Consider the following 17,959-nt stretch of genomic DNA (forward strand, 5'->3'; position numbering starts at 1 on the left):
TATTCACTTATAAGGTTTGTGTGTGTGTGTGTGTGTGTGTGTGTGTGTGTGTGTGTGTGTGTGTGTGTGTGTGTGTGTGTGTGTGTGTGTGTTTGTGTGTGTATGTGTTTGTCTGTGTACATGTGCATACCCTTACTAGGGATTTGAGCTCAAGGCCTTGCATTCTGTTTGGCTCTTTTGCTCAAGGCTGACCTAGCCCTGTGCCACTTGAGCTACACTTCCACTTCCATATGAAAGTTTTTATTGCTGGTGGTTCACGCCAGTAATCTTGGTTACTCAGAATGTTGAGCTCTGAGGATCACAGTTCAAACTAGTCCAGTCAGGAAAGTCTATAACACTCTTATCCCCAATTAATTGCCAAAAAGCTGGAAGTGGAGGTATTATTCAAGTAGCAGAGCACAGAAAAGCTCAGGGACAGTGTCCAGACCCTGAGTTCAAGCCTCAGGACTAGCATTCTCCCCTACTCCCTGCCCAATTTTTTCACTGAAGTAACTATGCAATGAATTGGCCAGATCTTGCCATTGGAATTACAGACCAATTATAAGTATAATTATGAAATATTTTATGTGACAATATATTATGTAACAGAAATGCTTGTGGAAGCCAATAAGCCTAAGAAAATATTATAGAAGAAATTGATTTCTGGAGCTACTTGTTGGAAAAGTGACTTAAAAATATGGCTATGAGCCGGGCGCTGGTGGCTCATGCCTGTAATCCTAGCTACTCAGGAGGCTGAGGTCTGAGGATCACAGTTCAAAGCCAGCCCGGGCAGGAGAGACCATGAGATTCCTATCTCCAATAAACCACCAGAAAACCGGAAGTGGTGCTGTAGTTCAAGTGGTAGAGCGCTCACCTTGAGCTGAAGAGCTGAGGGACAGCGTCCAGGCCCAGAGTTCAAGCCCCACGACCGACAAAAAAAAAAAAAATATATATATATATGGCTATGAGTCATCTGGCCTCAGAAGGTCCTATTGGAGAAATATATTACATCAAATTAAGTCAAGGTTGATATGCTTAACTAATCTCAGTAATTGTAAAAGAAAAAGAATATCAAATGGTTTGTGAAAAATTAACAATGATGCTTTGTGTAACCAGAGATAGGGAATTAGATTACACTTAAATTGAATCTTGCACCCCTTGCTTCTAGGCTGCATTGTTATGAAGTTTGTCTCTGGAGGGAGATCTCATAAGTTCTCTTGATAGATGTATACTCTGTAGGTCCTATAGTTACAATTCTCCTCCTCTTGAGTTTCAGCCTGAATTCCTTCTGTAGAATCTTTTTTTTTTTTTTGTAGTAATCTTTTACTGTTTAAACATCTGGTCATCGTCTCCTGCTGTTCTGTTTCCAGAAGCTTTCTCTGAGCTCTGACATTAATCCATGCTTAGTGGCACCCTCCTCCCTTCACTCCCCATCCTGCCTTTCTGTCCCCACATCTCTCTCCCTTTTACCCAGCCAGACAAAATCCTGCCCCCAGTGAAGGACTTTCTGCATATCTAATACCCAAGGCTTGGAGAAGGGTAGCAGATTTTCCCCATGGACAGGAGAGTCTGGATAAAAAAGCAAGGTGAGCAGGGTGCTGGTGGCTCACACCTTGTAATCCTATCTACTCAGCAGTCTGAGATCTGAGGATCACATTTCAGAGCCAACTCAGGCAGGGAAGTCCACAACTCTCTTATCTCCAGTTAACCACAAGAAAACCAAAAATGGTACTGTGGCTCAAAGTGGTTGAGTGCTAGCCTTGAACAGAAAAGCTTAGGCACAGTGCCCAAGCCCTGAGTTCATGACCAATACACACACACACACACACACACACACACACACACACGTCACACACACACTTGTGTGTGTGTGTGTGTGTATGCATGTATGTATATATATATATATATTACATTTTTACAAATCTTATTTAATGTCTTTATTCTGTCTGATGTGATATTTTGTTAAAATATATAAAGAATCTGGTTGTGTATGTGTGTGGTATCTGTTTACCCAAATTCTAGTTTTCCTTTACATGGTCAAACTTTATCATTGATAACAAATACTATTTGTTATTTCCCTTAAGGTGACAAGCTCACTTTGTTCATTTTTAAGACAGAATAGCCATAAGTTGTTCTTTTGAGTAAAAGGTAGCAGTTCATCTTGCAATTCAATTGACTGCACAAGTGCTTCTCCCTGGAAACAGCCATCACATTGCTAATACAGCAGTTGTGCTTCATATGTAGTTCCTATTTTGTTACCCAGAATATTGAAAAACCATATTCAAGGACTTAAGAGTTAATAAAAGTAGTCATTTTCTCCACTTGCAAGTATAGTTGGTCTTCTCTTTGTATCTCTGTCTCTGTCTCTGTCTTTTGGCCATACTAGGGTCCTTGCACTTGGCTAAGAGGTGTTCTATCACTTGAGCCTCTCTGCCATTCTCTTTTTGCATTTGATATTTTAATTTTTTAAATTGTTACTGTAAAAGTGATGTACAAAGGAGTTACAGTTAAACAAGTCAGGTAATGACTACATTTCTTTTTGGACAATGTCACCCCTTCCCTCACTCTCTCTTAGTTTTTCCTTCCAATCCCTACCCACAAGTTATAAAGTTCATTTTCAACATAGTGTCTAGTGAGTACCACTGCATTTATTATTCTTTTTTTTTTAAACTGTATTTTTTTTTGTCTTTTCTTTTTTGGTACCGGGGATCGAACCCAGGACGTTGCGCTTGCTAGGCAAGCGCTTTGCCACTGAGCTACATCCCAGCCCTGCATTTATTATTCTTGAAATAGGGTGTCACTTATGCCTGGGCTAGCCTGGACTACAATCTTCCTATTTGTACTCCCCTTTGGCCCTGGGATGACAGGTGCCTACCTCCACACCCACTGGTTGAGATGGAGTCTTATGAACTTTTTTTGATGCTAGTATTAGGCTTAAACACAGTGCCTCAGATCTCTCTTAGCATTTTCACTCAAGGCTGTGGTTCTACTACTTGAAGCGTACCATAACTTCTGGCTTTTTGCTGGTTAATTGGAGATAAGAGTCTCTCAGACTTTTCTGATCAGTCTGGCTTCAAACTAGGATCCTCAGATCTCAGTCAACCTCCTGAGTAATTAGGATTACAGGTGTGAGCCATTGATGGCCAGCCTCATGAACTTTTATAGTCTATCCTTGAACTGCTATCCTTACCCTTCACCTCCCCTCCACAGTAGCTCAGATTATAGGCTTGAACCATCAATTTGTGCTCACAAACTTTTTCCCCCCTGAACTAGCCTTGAGATCTTCCCAATTTCGGTCTCCCAAGTAACTACACTGAAGGCATGAACCACTATGCCCAGCTAGGAGTTTGGCTTTTTTTTTAAATTTTTTATTGTGAAAATAGTTTACAGAGGGGTTACAATTACATGGGCAAGATAATGAGTTCATTTCTTATCAAGCATTGTAGCCTCCTCCTTTGTTTCCCCTTCCCATCCCTTCCCATCCTCCCTCTGCCCCCCCACCTAGTCTTCCCCACTTCCCACCCCCCCCTTTTTTTTGATGTGGTTATCTTGATCCATGCTAACATCCCACCAAATTTGCCCACCTTTAATGTAATATCACACCACAGAAAGCAAATAACTTCTTAAGATTATTGTGAACATTGTTTTTCTTGGGTTAAGGAATACTTAGCTACAATTTTAATTTTAATTAATTATTCATACTAACAAGGTGATTCATAAGTATGTTTTTAAAATGTGATGGTCTCATTTGCTTCTCTGGATAATACCTTTTCAACCATGGGCCTTTTGTCTTCTCTTTATTCTGCTACAATACCATTTTGACTTTTACAGATATCATAGCTGTTATGACTGTTCCCTTTAGGCTTATAAGGCCTTTTTTCAGAATGCTTCTGTGTTCTCCCCTAATTGAAAGCATAAGATGGACAGATAAGGATTTTAAACACCCTTAACTACAAACATTCTTTCCAATGTTGTCTGAAGCTATTAAGAAAATACAATTTTTTTCCATTTGAAATGATCTCCTTACCTGTTTTACTAGAGGGTTGTTGTTTTTTTTTTTTAGCAATCCTAGAGTTTTACACTTTAACTTCCTACTGAGGAAATTTCATGTGATTGAGCCTATGTTATTTTTCATTTAAAATTCATTAGCAAGGGTGTAGGGCTGGGGTTGGGAAAGATGGGGGAGAACAATGGAACAAGTGACATTGACCAGAATGCATTGTGCTTGTTAACTGATTTGTTTAATTGAAACCCCTTGGTACAACCACTTAAAGATAAAAAGTTAAAAAATAAAATTTATAAGCAAATGGTCATCACCTTTCTAATGTACTCTTGTTTTTATAGTATAATGATTAAATAGCTTACCTATTTATAGCACTTTCATAATTAATCCTATTGATATTTTAGTACTAAAAATAATGGTTCTGTAGTACATCTGAGTTTAGAGTCATCCTATGGACATTAGTATGAAAGAAAAAACAATGTATCATTAGAACTGCTGGGCATTGTCAATGTCTAGAGCAGTGTCTGTCACATAGTAGCGTTCAGTACATCTCTGTTGAATGAATAAGTGGATTTTTCTTTTCAGGCTTGTATTGATGAAAATTTGGACATGGTGAGGTTTCTGGTGGAAAACAGAGCCAATGTAAACCAGCAAGACAATGAGGGTTGGACACCCCTTCATGCAGCTGCTTCCTGTGGCTATCTCAATATAGCAGAGTAAGTGACCTTCTGTATGGATTTGATAGGAATCACCTTAATTTCTCCTCTGCTTGTAAGAACTTGAATTTCATAAATAGTTATAATTTCTATTACAAATTACAAAAGCAGGAAATTGTTTTTAAGGAATAACTGATACTATGTTTTATAGAGCTACCAAATCAATGATTATTTTGGTTGAAACTTGTTGTTTACTTCTGTTTTCATATAATTTATATTTGCTGGGATAGATGGATCACCAGACTGCTGATGCACTATCTGGGTTACTTCTGAATAGCTATGACAACATACATAAGTAGGCAGGCCAAGAGATTTTTTTTTTCTGGTCTTCTTTGTAAACCTGTTTTTTCAAAAATCAGTGTACTAAGGAGAACTCACACTTAGACTTAGGATACATTTGTGTTATTATCCTTTCGTGAAGCCAAGGTTGGGATTGGCATATGTTGAATGAGCCTGATTAATAAGATATATTAATAGCTTCTAACCTCTATGGCAGTAGATTACCTTCCTTTGAGCAGAAGAATCATGATCACATAGTCTGAGACATAAAAGGTACTATATCAATGTCTGAATGAACAGGGAGAGTGCTTTTAAATAGGAAAAAGATTTTGGCAGTTGTACTATTTTTAGAATAAAGCAGGGCATATTTGGATTGAAAAGGTAAATTTCCTAAATGAAATGATATTCTATTGCTCTTTGAAAATCAGAGTGGTTGTTTTAAGCCCTTTTCAATAATATGATTAGAGGGCTATAATGTTTCTCTATTCAGCAAAAAGCAGGCAGATTTATGTTAGTGGCCATGTAGAGGTCTCAGAATTTGATTTGCCGAGGTTTCCTGAAGCAGAGCCTACATTACTGGGTTTGCTCTTCTGGGCCAATGATGCTATGCTCATCAGGAAAACTTAAACATAGGGAGCATCAGAGTCTACAGAACATTAGACATCAGTACTAGTGTTTGACTGGCTGCTGGTTTAAGAGAAAGTATATCATTATATTGATTCCAAAGCCAAGATAATTGAATAGTGCAGTTTCTTTTCATTCCTGTCTATGATCTAAATTAGCAAGTCAATCACCTGTTCATTTCCTAGGCTGCCCCCTTTCAGAGTATCATAGGAAAGGCTCTGGTTCTTATAGCCTTACTAATTGCCAATGCTTTAATGTCCAAGAATTAATTAATTAATTGACCACTTTGATTGTACTTAAGGTATTTATCAGAGAAGTTTAGGACATGTTAACTCCTCATTATTGGTCTTTGTCTACTTGTTCAGGTGGCACATATGTGATATTTGGGCTATAAGTTATTGACTTTTTTTCTCCAAATGTTTTACTTTTTTGTTCTACTTCTCTAAGGAGAACTCACACTTAGACTGAGGATACATTTGTGTTATTATCCTTTCATGAAGCCAAGTATAGAGAATTATTGTAATGCTTTTTTTGAAACTGAGGTTTCTTCTAAAAATAAGTTAAAAATTCAGTAATCTTCTGCTCATCCAAATATTACCTGAAATTAATTCTACTAGTTACTGTTTCCTCATATCAATTATTAGAAATTGTATTAACTATGAATGAGGTGATCTAGACCAGAATCCATTGCAGAAGTGGTATGGTGGTAGGATAGCTTGTTTCATATTATCTTTCATTATGTATAATATTATTATTATAGAAGTTTTTATTTTACTGTCATTATTTATTTGGAATGTGGAGCATTCCTTTTTATACAAAGGAAAATAACATGATTTTTTAAAACAATATACATACAGTTTGCCTTAGGAACGGTAAAGAATGTTTTAAATAAGATCAGCTCTTGGTGACTATTTTCCTTTGTATCTCTGTTTTGCTTTGTGTTTGGGACAGGACCTTGTTGTTTAGCCTAGGCAGGCCTTAAACACTGGATCCTACTGCCCTAGCCTCCTAAGTGCTAGTATTACAAATCTATGCTACCTTGTCTGGCTTCAATTTTGTGTCTTAAAGACCTTATACTTGTCCTCATTCCTTCCCCCCAACCCCCTCCCTATCCCCAGCCTGATACTTGCCAGGCTGGTGTTCTACCTCTTGAACCAGCTTTCTGCTGGTTATTTTGGATATAAAGTCTCAGAGGCCTTTTAATTTTTTATTTTTTTGGCCAAGGTTGGCTTTGAACCCAGATTCTATGTATCTCAGCCTCCTGGGTAGCTAGGATTACAATCATAAGCCATAATATACTGTTATTTTTAAGCCCATTAGGAAATCTAACTTTCAGAGGAGTTAAAATGAATAAAAGATACATTGATTTTTCAGAAAGAATCTGAGTGCTTTCTATTTCATGTTCCATGAAGATCTTTTTAATCTCATATTTGTACTTAATATGGTACATCAAATAAAGACAGGCTTAGAAGTTATTTTTCCTCATTGTAATTTGAGTGTAGACTTAACAATAATTATCTGGGATGATCCTACATTTTTATTATAGTGTTTAACTTAGCAGTAGCAGCTTGACCTATAGCTAATTTGTCTTTATAGTTTATTCCAAGGCCAGTTTATTCTGCATTTTTAACACATTTCCTTTCCTTTATTTCTCCCTTAAAATAGTGACAAAAAGAGCATTCATCAGCTATCAGTAAGGATAGGAAGGCTTTATTTTGAAGGGCATGTATTTTGAACTAATGGCTTTTTCTGAGCTTTTGGGCAGCTATAAGGCTTCTTTTATCTACTTCTTCATGGGCTGACATTTATTCTTGCCAAATAAAAGTGTAAAATTAAGCCAGCACCAGTGCCTCATGCCTGTAATAACAGCTACTCAGAAGGCTGTGATCTGAGGATCATGTTTCAAAGCCAGTCTAGGCAGGAAAGTCTGGGCAGACTCTTATTTAAAATTAACCACAAAAAGCCAGAAGTGGATCTGTGGCTCAAGTGGTAGAGCATTAGCATTAAACAGAAAAGTTAAAGGGCAGAGTTCAAGCCCCAGGACCAGCAAAAAAAAAAAAAAAAAAGTATAAAACTAAAGAGATGCTTTTTCCTTTGTAAAGACAAAATATGAAACACATATGCGTGCGAAGAAATTTAAATAAATATATTTTTTTCAAACTGGAGAAAATAAAAAAAGGTAGACCCAGATTACATTCTTGAAAGTCTCTTTGATTATAGACTAAAGGACACATCAGAAAAAGGGGAAGCAGAGTCATTTGTACCCAATCCTATAAAGGGATGGATAGATGATAGAGCAAAGGTAATCAAGATGTTTCATTTAATTGAAAAGTAACTTATGGTATGACAACAGAAAAGAGAAAATGTCAGATACTGTGGTGATGATAATAGTGAATAAGACATGGTTGTCCTTAAGTAGCTTTCAGGGATAGACTAGGTGTATTAAGGTACAGTTATGTCACTTAGAGGTTCAGAATTATTGTTTGGTGGGGGTAGGAGGGTGACATTAAAGGAGGGAGAGAAATTTCAGTTGGTGAGAAGAACAGGCACAGGTTCTTGATGGCAAAAGCATTTTAAATCAATCTTGAAAGATATGAAAGGGAAAAGAAAAGAATCTTCCAGAAGGAGGACACACGGTTTCCTAAAAAGGAGAGCTGAGCTGAGAAAGAAGAAGATATGTTTGGAAATAGTAAGTGAGAGTATACAATATTCTCACTATTTAGTGAGAGTATAAAATTCAATCCAACATTTATTGTGTGTTTACTATGTATACTATTTGTGTTTCGATTTATTTCAGGGTATGGGAGGTATAGTGAATGTTCCTTTGGCGTGAGGCAAAAATAAAAGCAGAGAAAGGAACTATTGAATATGGAGCAAGTAGAGGTGTATTTGATGGGCAAAATGATGGTACTGAACAAAGTTAAGATAGAGGAAATTTTCTTTGGAATTTTAAATGTCCTATCTTTTTAAGGCTATGAGGGAAGGAAGAATACAGTTGAAAATCAGAGGAATTATGCATATCTTTGAACTTTATGTGGAATCCACCTATGTATTAATATTTATTAAAGCTCTAATATACCAAGCACTGGCCACTGGCAAAGAAAATTATGGTTTTCATCTAATTTTAATTGATATTTTCTTCTCTGACAGCTCTTTGAATGCAGTTGCCTTATGTTAATTTTTCTTTATCTCCTACAGTATCTAAAATGTGGTTCTTTGGACATAGTAGTAAGCAAGTAAATGTTTATTGAATTGTTAAATGATGTATATTGCATTCTGGAGTGGACTGAAGTGAATTTGTGAAGTTTTTCTTTGAACTCAGAACCTCATGACTACAAGGCTGGCTTGATACTGCTGAGGCCCAATTTCAGCACTGCTGAGGCCCACTTTCAGCACTGTTTTTCATTGGTTATTTTAGGATAGGGTCTGGCTTTCCAACTGTGCCTAAGTTGCAACTGCCTACTTTTAAGTGTCCTGTTGTTGCTGGGATCACCACTGTGCATTACCACATCCACCGTGAAGATGGAGTCTTGGGCCTTTCCTTCCCAGGCTGGCCAGTATTTATTGCAATCCTCTCAATCAGCCTCCCACATAATTTGGGATGATAGGCATATGGGGGTTGAAAATGAGTCTGACAAGCTTTTTCTACCTGCACCCTTTTAATGCAATCCTCCTGTTCTCAGCTTCCCAAGTAGCTAGGATTATAGGCTTCAGCTACTTGGATTTAGCTTAATTTAAATGGCTATTGCTTTTCTTTAAATATATCTGAATATTTAATAGAGTTTCTAGCATTATTGGGAATCTCATTGGTGCAGAAATAGCTTGACCTAGAGAAACTAGAATTGAATTCAAAAGACTGGGTCCATAGATTCTGCTAAATGTCAGCTGTCTAATTTTGAGAAAAGGACTTACTATGTATGACTGTCAATTTCTTAAAGCAGGAGAGTAATCATACTTACATTGCCTACTACATAATATTGCCATTTTTTATTAAAAGAACTTTGAAAAGAAGAAAAAATAATGTATTTAGATTAGTACCTCTTTCTTTTTCAGGAGTGAGTATTCTTTGTGGATTTAAAATCCATCTATCTAGTATTTTAATTTTTCTTCTCAATAATTTAGTTTCCTTTAAAGATGAGCTATTGCAGAGTTTTCTGGAGGTAGTGTTCAGTTTTAGTGTACAACTTTATTCCATTTTCTCACCTAAAACACTAACTTGACATTAGAAAAGTTTTCTTTCTTTCTCTCTCTTTCCTTCTTTTCTTCCTTCCTTCCTTCCTTCCTTCCCTCTCTTTCCATCTTTCTCTTTCTTTCTCTCTTTACTTCCCCCTCCCTCCCTCCCTCCCTTCCTTCCTTCCTCTCTTCCTTCCGTTGTGGGGCTTGAACTCTGCACCTGGTCCTATCCCTCAGCTCTTCAACTCAAGGCGAGTGCTCTGCCACTTGAGCCACAGTGCCACTTCCAGTTTTCTGAGTGATTTATTGGAGATGAGAGTCTCACGGACTTTCCTTGCCCAGGGTGGCTTTGAACTGCAATCTTCAGATCTCAGCCTCCTTAGTTGCTAGGATTACAGTCATGAGCCACTAATGCCTGGCTGGAAAAGTTTTCTTGAGAATGATCTATTCAATTAGCATCTGGAGGCTGCCTTTCAGTCCTAATATTGCAAGTACAGAATGGAAACCTTATTTGGAGCGGATTGTGTGTGTGTGCATGCATGTGTATGCGCATACAAGTACATATGTGTGCAGGCTCATACCAGTCTTGAACTGAAGGCTTGAGTGTTGCTCTGCCTTCCACACTTGAGCTACTGTTACACTTCCATCTTTTTTTTTTTTTTGGTGGTTAATTGGAGATTAGAGTCTCACAGACTTTCCTGCCTGGGTTGGCTTTGAACTGTGATCCTCTGATCTCAGTCTTCTGAGAAGCTAGGATTATAGGCGTGAGCCACTGGCACCTGGCTGATAGTGAGTAATTTTTTAAAATGCTGCATGCCTTCTCTTATGGTATTTAAAAAGTCACTTGCTATCCTCTAGAAGTGAGAAGCAGGTAGGATTATGAGTATAGAAGAAATCCTAGGAAAATGGAAGGAACTGGAAGTCATCATGTCAAGTGAAATAAGGCAGACTGAGAAAGACAAAAATCTAATATTCTCCTCATTGACAGAATGTGGATCTTAAAGAATGACAGGCATATAAGATAGGGATAGCAGTGTGAGGAAGAGGGAAGGGTAAAGACAGGTGAATATGATCAAATAAGTACATATGTACTTCATACACATGTATGAAAATGGAATAATAAAGCCAGCTAAAAGTTTTTAAAAAGCTGAATATGATGATATCTCAAGCCTGTAATCCTAGCTACTTGGGAGATTGAGATTAGGGGTTCAAGGTTGGACTAGCCCAAGCAATATAAAAAAAAAAGGTGGGAGGAGACTCCATTTTGACCAATGATAAGCATGGTGGTGATGAATCTGTCATTCCAGCAATTTGGGGGAAGCACCAAGAGAAGGATGCAATCCAGGCTGACCCTGGCATAAGGCAAGAAAGTCCCTACCTCAAAAAGTAACCAAGGCAAAGCTGGGTGCTGGTACTCATGCTTTAATCCTACTTACTCAGGAGGCTGAGATCTGAGGATTGCAGTTTGAAGCCAGCCCAGGTAGGAAATCCTGAGAGTCTTATTTCCAATTAATTACACACACACATACACACAAGTGTGGAGGTGGACCTGTGGCCTAAGTGGTAGAGCTTCTAGCCTTGAGCAAAAAAGCTCAGAGACAGCACCTAAGCCCTGAATTTAAACCTTAGGACTGGCACCAAAAATACTAAATAATAATAGTAAAAAGTGACCAAATGCACATCACTGGTGGATCAAGTGGTCAAATGTCTGCCTAGTAAGCATGAGGTCCTGAGTTCAAACTTCAGTTCTGCCTCTCCCTGAAAAATTGTTGAAAAAGGCAAGGGTTGGAGAATGAGTAAAGGATGTATTATATGCATGTGTGGAAATATCACAATGAAACCTATTTTGCAATATATTCTAATAAAAATAAAGGTAAATAAATAAAAGCTATCCTGGTATTGACATTGCTTTTGTCAGGAAGTGGAGAAACCTGGAGTCCCAGCTAAGATTTGGAAAATAATAATAAAGCACCTTGTCTGGGACCATATATAAACCCCTAAAACCTGCTTTGATGTGCATTGAACTCTTAATACATGAGGAAAAACTGATATTAGACTGACAAAGATAATATTGATTCTGGATCTTGTTGTACAGGTATTTTATTAACCATGGAGCCAGTGTGGGAATTGTAAATAGTGAAGGTGAAGTCCCCTCTGACCTTGCAGAAGAGCCAGCCATGAAAGATCTTCTTCTGGAACAAGTGAAGAAGCAAGGTAACTGAGGGAATTGGGCTGTCAAGGAGAGGCTCTTTCACTGTCCCTTACAGAATATAATCTGTTTGTTTTATAGAGCTTTTGATGATCATGTGACAGGAGAGGATTAATTCTGTAGAGCATTAGTCCTAATAACTCACATAAGAATAGGCCAAATGCCAGAGAATGTTCAGTCATTCCTTGTTTTTACTGTCTGAGGTTGTTTACCCATCATATAGTTAGGAGGAGTGCAAACACTCCTTATTGTGTGTGAACATTACATTAGATCTGCTGCACACTGTAGAAATCTAAAGAAAGGATGGGTTGTAGAGGGCCAACTTCATTTTTTTATTTTGCATCTTTTTTTCTTGATGCAAAGAGAATTAAAGGTAGTACTGACAGAAATTTATTGTAACATCTGAAGTGACCTTTATCCATACCATCCATGAAAATTATTTTGTAATTTATTAAGATGAGAGATCTCACTTAGAAGAATACACTTTTAAATGCTTATTTTTTATTTTATGATTTTAGATGAATTAATAGTGTAAAGCCGAATTCGGAAATCCTTACCCAAAAGACCACCAGAGACCGTCACCAATGTAAAAGCAAAGGAGTCTTTATTGCAAGCTCAAGCTTGGTCCCCCCGTGCACATGGCAGCAGCCCATGACTCTGAGAGGCCCCGAGCCTAGGGGCACTTTTTATACACTTTTTTAGGGAAGGCAGGGGCTTTGTGTACATCATAACTTCTTGTAACAAATCACTACAAACCGCGGGAAAATCATAAAACAACTCTATAATATGAGTGGCACACTACAAAGCGGGAAAGGACCAGAAACAAGTTGGTTAGATCAAGGGGGCTGACATACTTTAAACTGGTTGGCTTGTACCACAAGGGAGTCTCAAGAGGATAGGTGCTAAACTGCAGGGTGTCTGGTTTAAATAATGGTCACCAAACCCTAGGAGGGGCTGTTCTGGAATTTCAGATCTCATAATTCTAGGCATTGGGGCTGAAGTGGGTCAAGGGTTAAGTTGCAGAACTGAGATGGGGGTCTTAAGTAAAATGGAGTTGCTTAGGTTCCTCAATAGGATTAATTAATTAATAGGATGGAATTTTTTCCAACTGGAGAAACTTTTTCTTATTGTCTTTTTCATTAAAAAATTTAAATAACTGTAGTTATTTAGACTGTAGTGAACCCGGAATATTGCCAGAATCATTACAAAACTCTAGACATAATTTCCAAGCTGGTATTTTGCTACTCAGTCTTATTCACAAAATGTAGTTTGTCCCAAAAGATTTAGCTCCAATCATCTTTGTTGATATAATCTTTTAGGTCAGGCCAAATCTATGCCCATGTTTATATATTATTCAGAGTTGTTGGTATGGGTGTAATCTGGCTGCAACATCTGCTACCCACCAATTGCCATGGTTGATTTGGTTGATCTGGTTGGTTAGGTTAGTGTCCCAACCCAGGCTGTGAGTTCAGCTGAAAGTGACCTTCCCTGATAGAGGAGAACCAGTTTTCAGTTAAGGGTATGATAGTAGCTATACTTCTGTACTACAACCTCCAGATAAGCTTTTAAAGTCCAAAGCTACATTTGTTCTATCACAACAGACTCAGGCAATTTTGATAAACCAATAACCAGCAAACCTGGAAATACCTAATATCTGGCCCTTTATAGAAGGCCTTAACAGAAGATGCTCTTGACAGACAGCTGCTGTTTCTACTGCCTCATATAAGTGTGAGTCACTGGTGTCTAGCTGCAAATAACTATCTTAAAACAAAATTCTTAAGAAATTTTTTTTTTTGGGTCCGGTCGTGGGACCTGAACTCTGGGCCTGGGCACTGCCCCTCAGCTCTTCAGCTCAACGCTAGCGCTCTACCACTGTGGCTCCCTGGGTTCAATTCCTCAGCACCACATAAGCAAAAAGAAAAAAGCCGGAAGTGGCGCTGTGACTCAAGTGGTAGAATGCTAGCCTTGAGCTGAAGAGCTGAGGGATAGCGCCCAGGCCCAGAGTTCAGGACCCATGACTGGACCCCCCCAAAAATTTTTTTTTTGGTTTGAAATTGTACCTTTTCCGCTCAGATAGATACTCTCCTATGGACGTGCTCTATTGGAGTAGCATTTTATATGTACATTTACCTCCACTGTGCTATTAACTCTCCTTAGTGTATGGAGGGCTGTTATGTTCTAAATAGGTTTCCTTTTTACCCCATCCACCTCCCTGAATCATACAAGTAAAACAGGTTAATTCATTGATTTTTACTGAAGCTGATAGGGAGATAAATAGTGAGTGTAAACTCTGAGTGGGTGTTTTGGTATCTGTGACCTACTTTATGTAATAAAGAATATAATGTGGTGAACCCCTCTGCATTAGATATTAGAGTTGTTGGCTTAAGAGAATAATTCTTTTGAGTTTCTCCATAATGGTTTTTACAAGAAATAAACTGTATTGCCTTGAAAGCAGACTTTTTTTTTAAACTATAGATCACCCATTCATCTCTAGATTATTGTAGATAGCTTCAGGAAACAAGCTTTAGGGATAGTTCATTGTTGTTAAGTATGTCATACTTGAAAGCAAGATTTTTTGATACCAATTACAATGTAGAGAACAATAAAGAAAAGCAGAGAGGATCAAAATATCAGAGTTTTAATGCAGCTCTGACAGTAATGTGTTTTGGAGCCTTAAGACAAAGCACTTAATTTTTCTGTATTTCTTTTCTTTTTCTTTTCTTTTCTTTTCTGATAAGTGGGTATAATAGTAACCATTATATTTACCTCTGAAGATTGTTGGAAACTAATATATAACATCTGAAAGTACCTTGAAGTTTATGGCTTTGTACAAATATTATAAGGTACACATGATGAATCCTCTGATTTTTATGTTTTATTGAAAATAATGAACAAAACGTAGTTAGTGCGTTCCCTTAATGGGTCAGCATTCCATAATATTGAGCCTGGTGATTTAAACCCTGTATACATATTAGAAAACTAGTATGTATACAAATTTCTTTGCTTTTCTAAATGGATGAATATGCAATTTGAGACAGTGAACTAACCTTTGTGGTAAAAGTTATGATATTTAAAATACCCTGTAAGAATTAGTGAAGGTTTAGTAATGATGTCTGCTATCTGGCTTCTGTAGGAGTTGATCTAGAGCAGTCAAGGAAGGAAGAAGAGCAACAGATGTTGCAGGATGCCCGCCAGTGGCTCAACAGCGGGAAAATAGAGGATGTGAAGCAGGCTCGCTCAGGGGCCACAGCTCTGCATGTGGCTGCTGCCAAAGGCTACTCTGAAGTCCTCAGGTAACATAAAATAAGAGTTGTTTACCAGGAAAAGATGAGTTGGAAGTAGAGGTGAATTAAATTTTCAATGATTATGCAGATTTTCCTCACATTTTTGCTAGTGTTTCCTCATGGATGATCTCCCCTACTTCTTACCATCCCTCTAGCTTCTTTCTGACATGTATGATATGAAACAGAGGTGAGATACACTTGCCTAGGAAGGGACTTTCTAAGACATTTTCTAACTACGAATTTGTCATCAATGTTCTGTAGCCTCCTCTTATGGCCTGTTATACAGGATAAATCTGTGATCATTTTGATCCCTTTTAATTTTGGAAATTATAGTTTTATAATCTCCAGTTATACAAAGGAGTTATCATTCAACAAATAAATTTATAGAGTACAGTACATCTTGAATGATGTCATTCTTTCATCATTCTCCCCCATTCCTTCCAACCCAATCCATCCCCTCAATTTTCTTAATTTTATGGCATATGCATTGAATATTATAACTGTACACCTCCTTCCTTTCTTCATTCGTCTGCGCCCCCCCCACCCCCGTGCCCACCTCCATCCCACACCTTTCAAGTACCAGTTTCTTGGCACTGATTTTGTTTGACTGTGAGTTCACTTTTCTAAGGAATTACACCTTTTGAATTCTTCCCTGCAAATATCATACTTTGATTAATACATCTGTGAACACTTGCATGCAATTCCATATATGTTTACTTGTATATTTATAAATTAGTTCTAGCTTCTACATATGAGAGAAAATGTGTTCTTTGTCTCTCTTGGCCTAATTTAGTTCACTTAAGATTATTTTTCTAGGTCCATCCATTTCTTTGCAAATGGTGTAATATTATTTTTCCTAATGGATGAATAAAATTCCATTATGTATATATACCACATTTTCTTGATCCACTTGTCCATTGAGGAACATCTGGGCTGTTTCCATACATTGGCTGTAGTGAATAGTGTAGCAGTACACATGGTTGTAGAAGTGGCTTTATTGTATCCTGATTTGTAATCTTTTATATAAATGCCTAATAGTGATAATTTTGGTCCTTTTTGATTTTTTTTGGACTCATGGATCAATTATATTGATCTTGAGTGTGCAATGTCTAGCTAGAGCAGGACAGTCAAAGTTACATGAGAGATGTGGATTCTTTGCCTGTTCCATTTTTACTTACACATATGAATGCTTTATATACCTCTTAAGACAGGCTTCCCCCAATACAGGGTTTGCTAATGGTGTTATATGTACAGTTGTTACTGGACTCCTTAGTGCTTATAGTCAACCCAATAATGGCTTTCTAGTAAGTGTGAGGATTTCTAGTATATTGGTATTCAACTTCTGCCTAGCTGTGACATTTATCCTCTGCTCAGTTCTTGAAAGATGTCTTTGGGCCCATGGTAGTGGGCCCCAACCAGTGAAGTGCAGTGTGGGGCTTCCAGAGTTGTATCTTTCTTTTTGCATAACATGGATACAAGTTCAATTATAGCTTTATAGTTAGCAAGAATGCTTTGCAGAGGAGGGAGTTGGGGGAGGGATAGTGGGAGAAAAACAAGGGAGAGGATAACAATGTTCAACAAGGAATGTACTCATTACCTTACTTATGTAACTGTAACCCCTGTGTACATCACCTTTACAACAAAATAAAATAAAATTTAAAGAAAAGAATACCTTGAAGATACTTTACAAAGTTGAAAGTATGAGGTTCTACAATAAATATGTAACGTTCCAGAAAGACCCACATGAAAGCTAGCTGATAAAGTGCTCTAAAGAAATTCAAATACTTGTTTATATGTGAATTCTTCCCTTCATTGGAAAACGGAAATCTTGTAATAGAGATATGTGATTTGGCTAATTGAATTAGACTTTGGTTAATCTCAGGTATATACCTATTCATACACATTCTTTGTATGGTGTAGCATGTGACCTTTTGGAGAAGATTGGTATAGATAACTTACTTTTGGTGCTGAAAGTAGTGTGAATCCAGAGCTATGTCTTAGAAGGCTGGTACCTGTAACCTTTGTGAGTCACAACCCATATGTGAAATAACAATTGGATAATAGCATATTTGACAGGAAACTATGAAATCAAGGCACTAAATATATTCTTTGGGGGTTTTCTTCTCAGACTTTTAATTCAGGCTGGGTATGAACTCAATGTTCAGGATCATGATGGCTGGACTCCTCTCCATGCCGCTGCACACTGGGGAGTGAAGGAAGCCTGCTCCATCCTGGCAGAAGCACTCTGCAACATGGATATCCGGAACAAACTGGTTAGTATGCCTGAGCCTGTAAGAGGACAATGAGATAGGTGACTGCTCCAGGAAAATACCCATCTCTGGTAGCTGTGGTGTTGCCTTCCACCCCCCTGCCTCTACCCCTGTTATCAACACAGAGGTATGTTTGCTAGGAAGGTTCATTACTTAGTCAACTGATTCTATTTATGTTGAAGTCCTTAAAGCAAACAGGAAATAAAAAGATTGTTGTACTTGGTAAAAAATGAGAGCCCTAGCTGGTGAACCAGTGCTTCACACCTATCTATAATCCTAGCAACTCAGGAGGCTGAGATTTGGGAATTGCCATTCAAAACCAGCTCAGGCAGGACAGTCTCCATGAAACTGTTATCTCCAGTTAACCACCAGAAAGTTGGAAGTTGATCAAAAAAGTTCAGGCGGGCTGGGATGGTGGCTCA

The 17,959-nt window shown here is 37.9% G+C and overlaps 1 protein-coding gene across 2 annotated transcripts in view; it reads left to right on the forward strand.

Annotated features, from left to right (window-relative positions):
- Ppp1r12b (protein phosphatase 1, regulatory subunit 12B) overlaps nucleotides 1-17,959 on the forward strand; it is a 212,546-nt gene that overhangs the window by 39,893 nt on the left and 154,694 nt on the right. For both annotated transcript variants that reach the window (XM_013017500.1, XM_013017502.1), the window contains exons 2-5: nucleotides 4,568-4,698; nucleotides 11,870-11,988; nucleotides 15,117-15,276; nucleotides 17,396-17,540. In XM_013017500.1, the coding sequence (XP_012872954.1) occupies nucleotides 4,568-4,698; nucleotides 11,870-11,988; nucleotides 15,117-15,276; nucleotides 17,396-17,540 (555 nt within the window). The remainder of the gene's footprint in view (nucleotides 1-4,567; nucleotides 4,699-11,869; nucleotides 11,989-15,116; nucleotides 15,277-17,395; nucleotides 17,541-17,959) is intronic.

This window comes from Dipodomys ordii, unplaced genomic scaffold (genome assembly GCF_000151885.1).
Source record: "Dipodomys ordii isolate 6190 unplaced genomic scaffold, Dord_2.0 Scaffold35, whole genome shotgun sequence".
Taxonomy (NCBI): Eukaryota; Metazoa; Chordata; class Mammalia; order Rodentia; family Heteromyidae; genus Dipodomys; species Dipodomys ordii.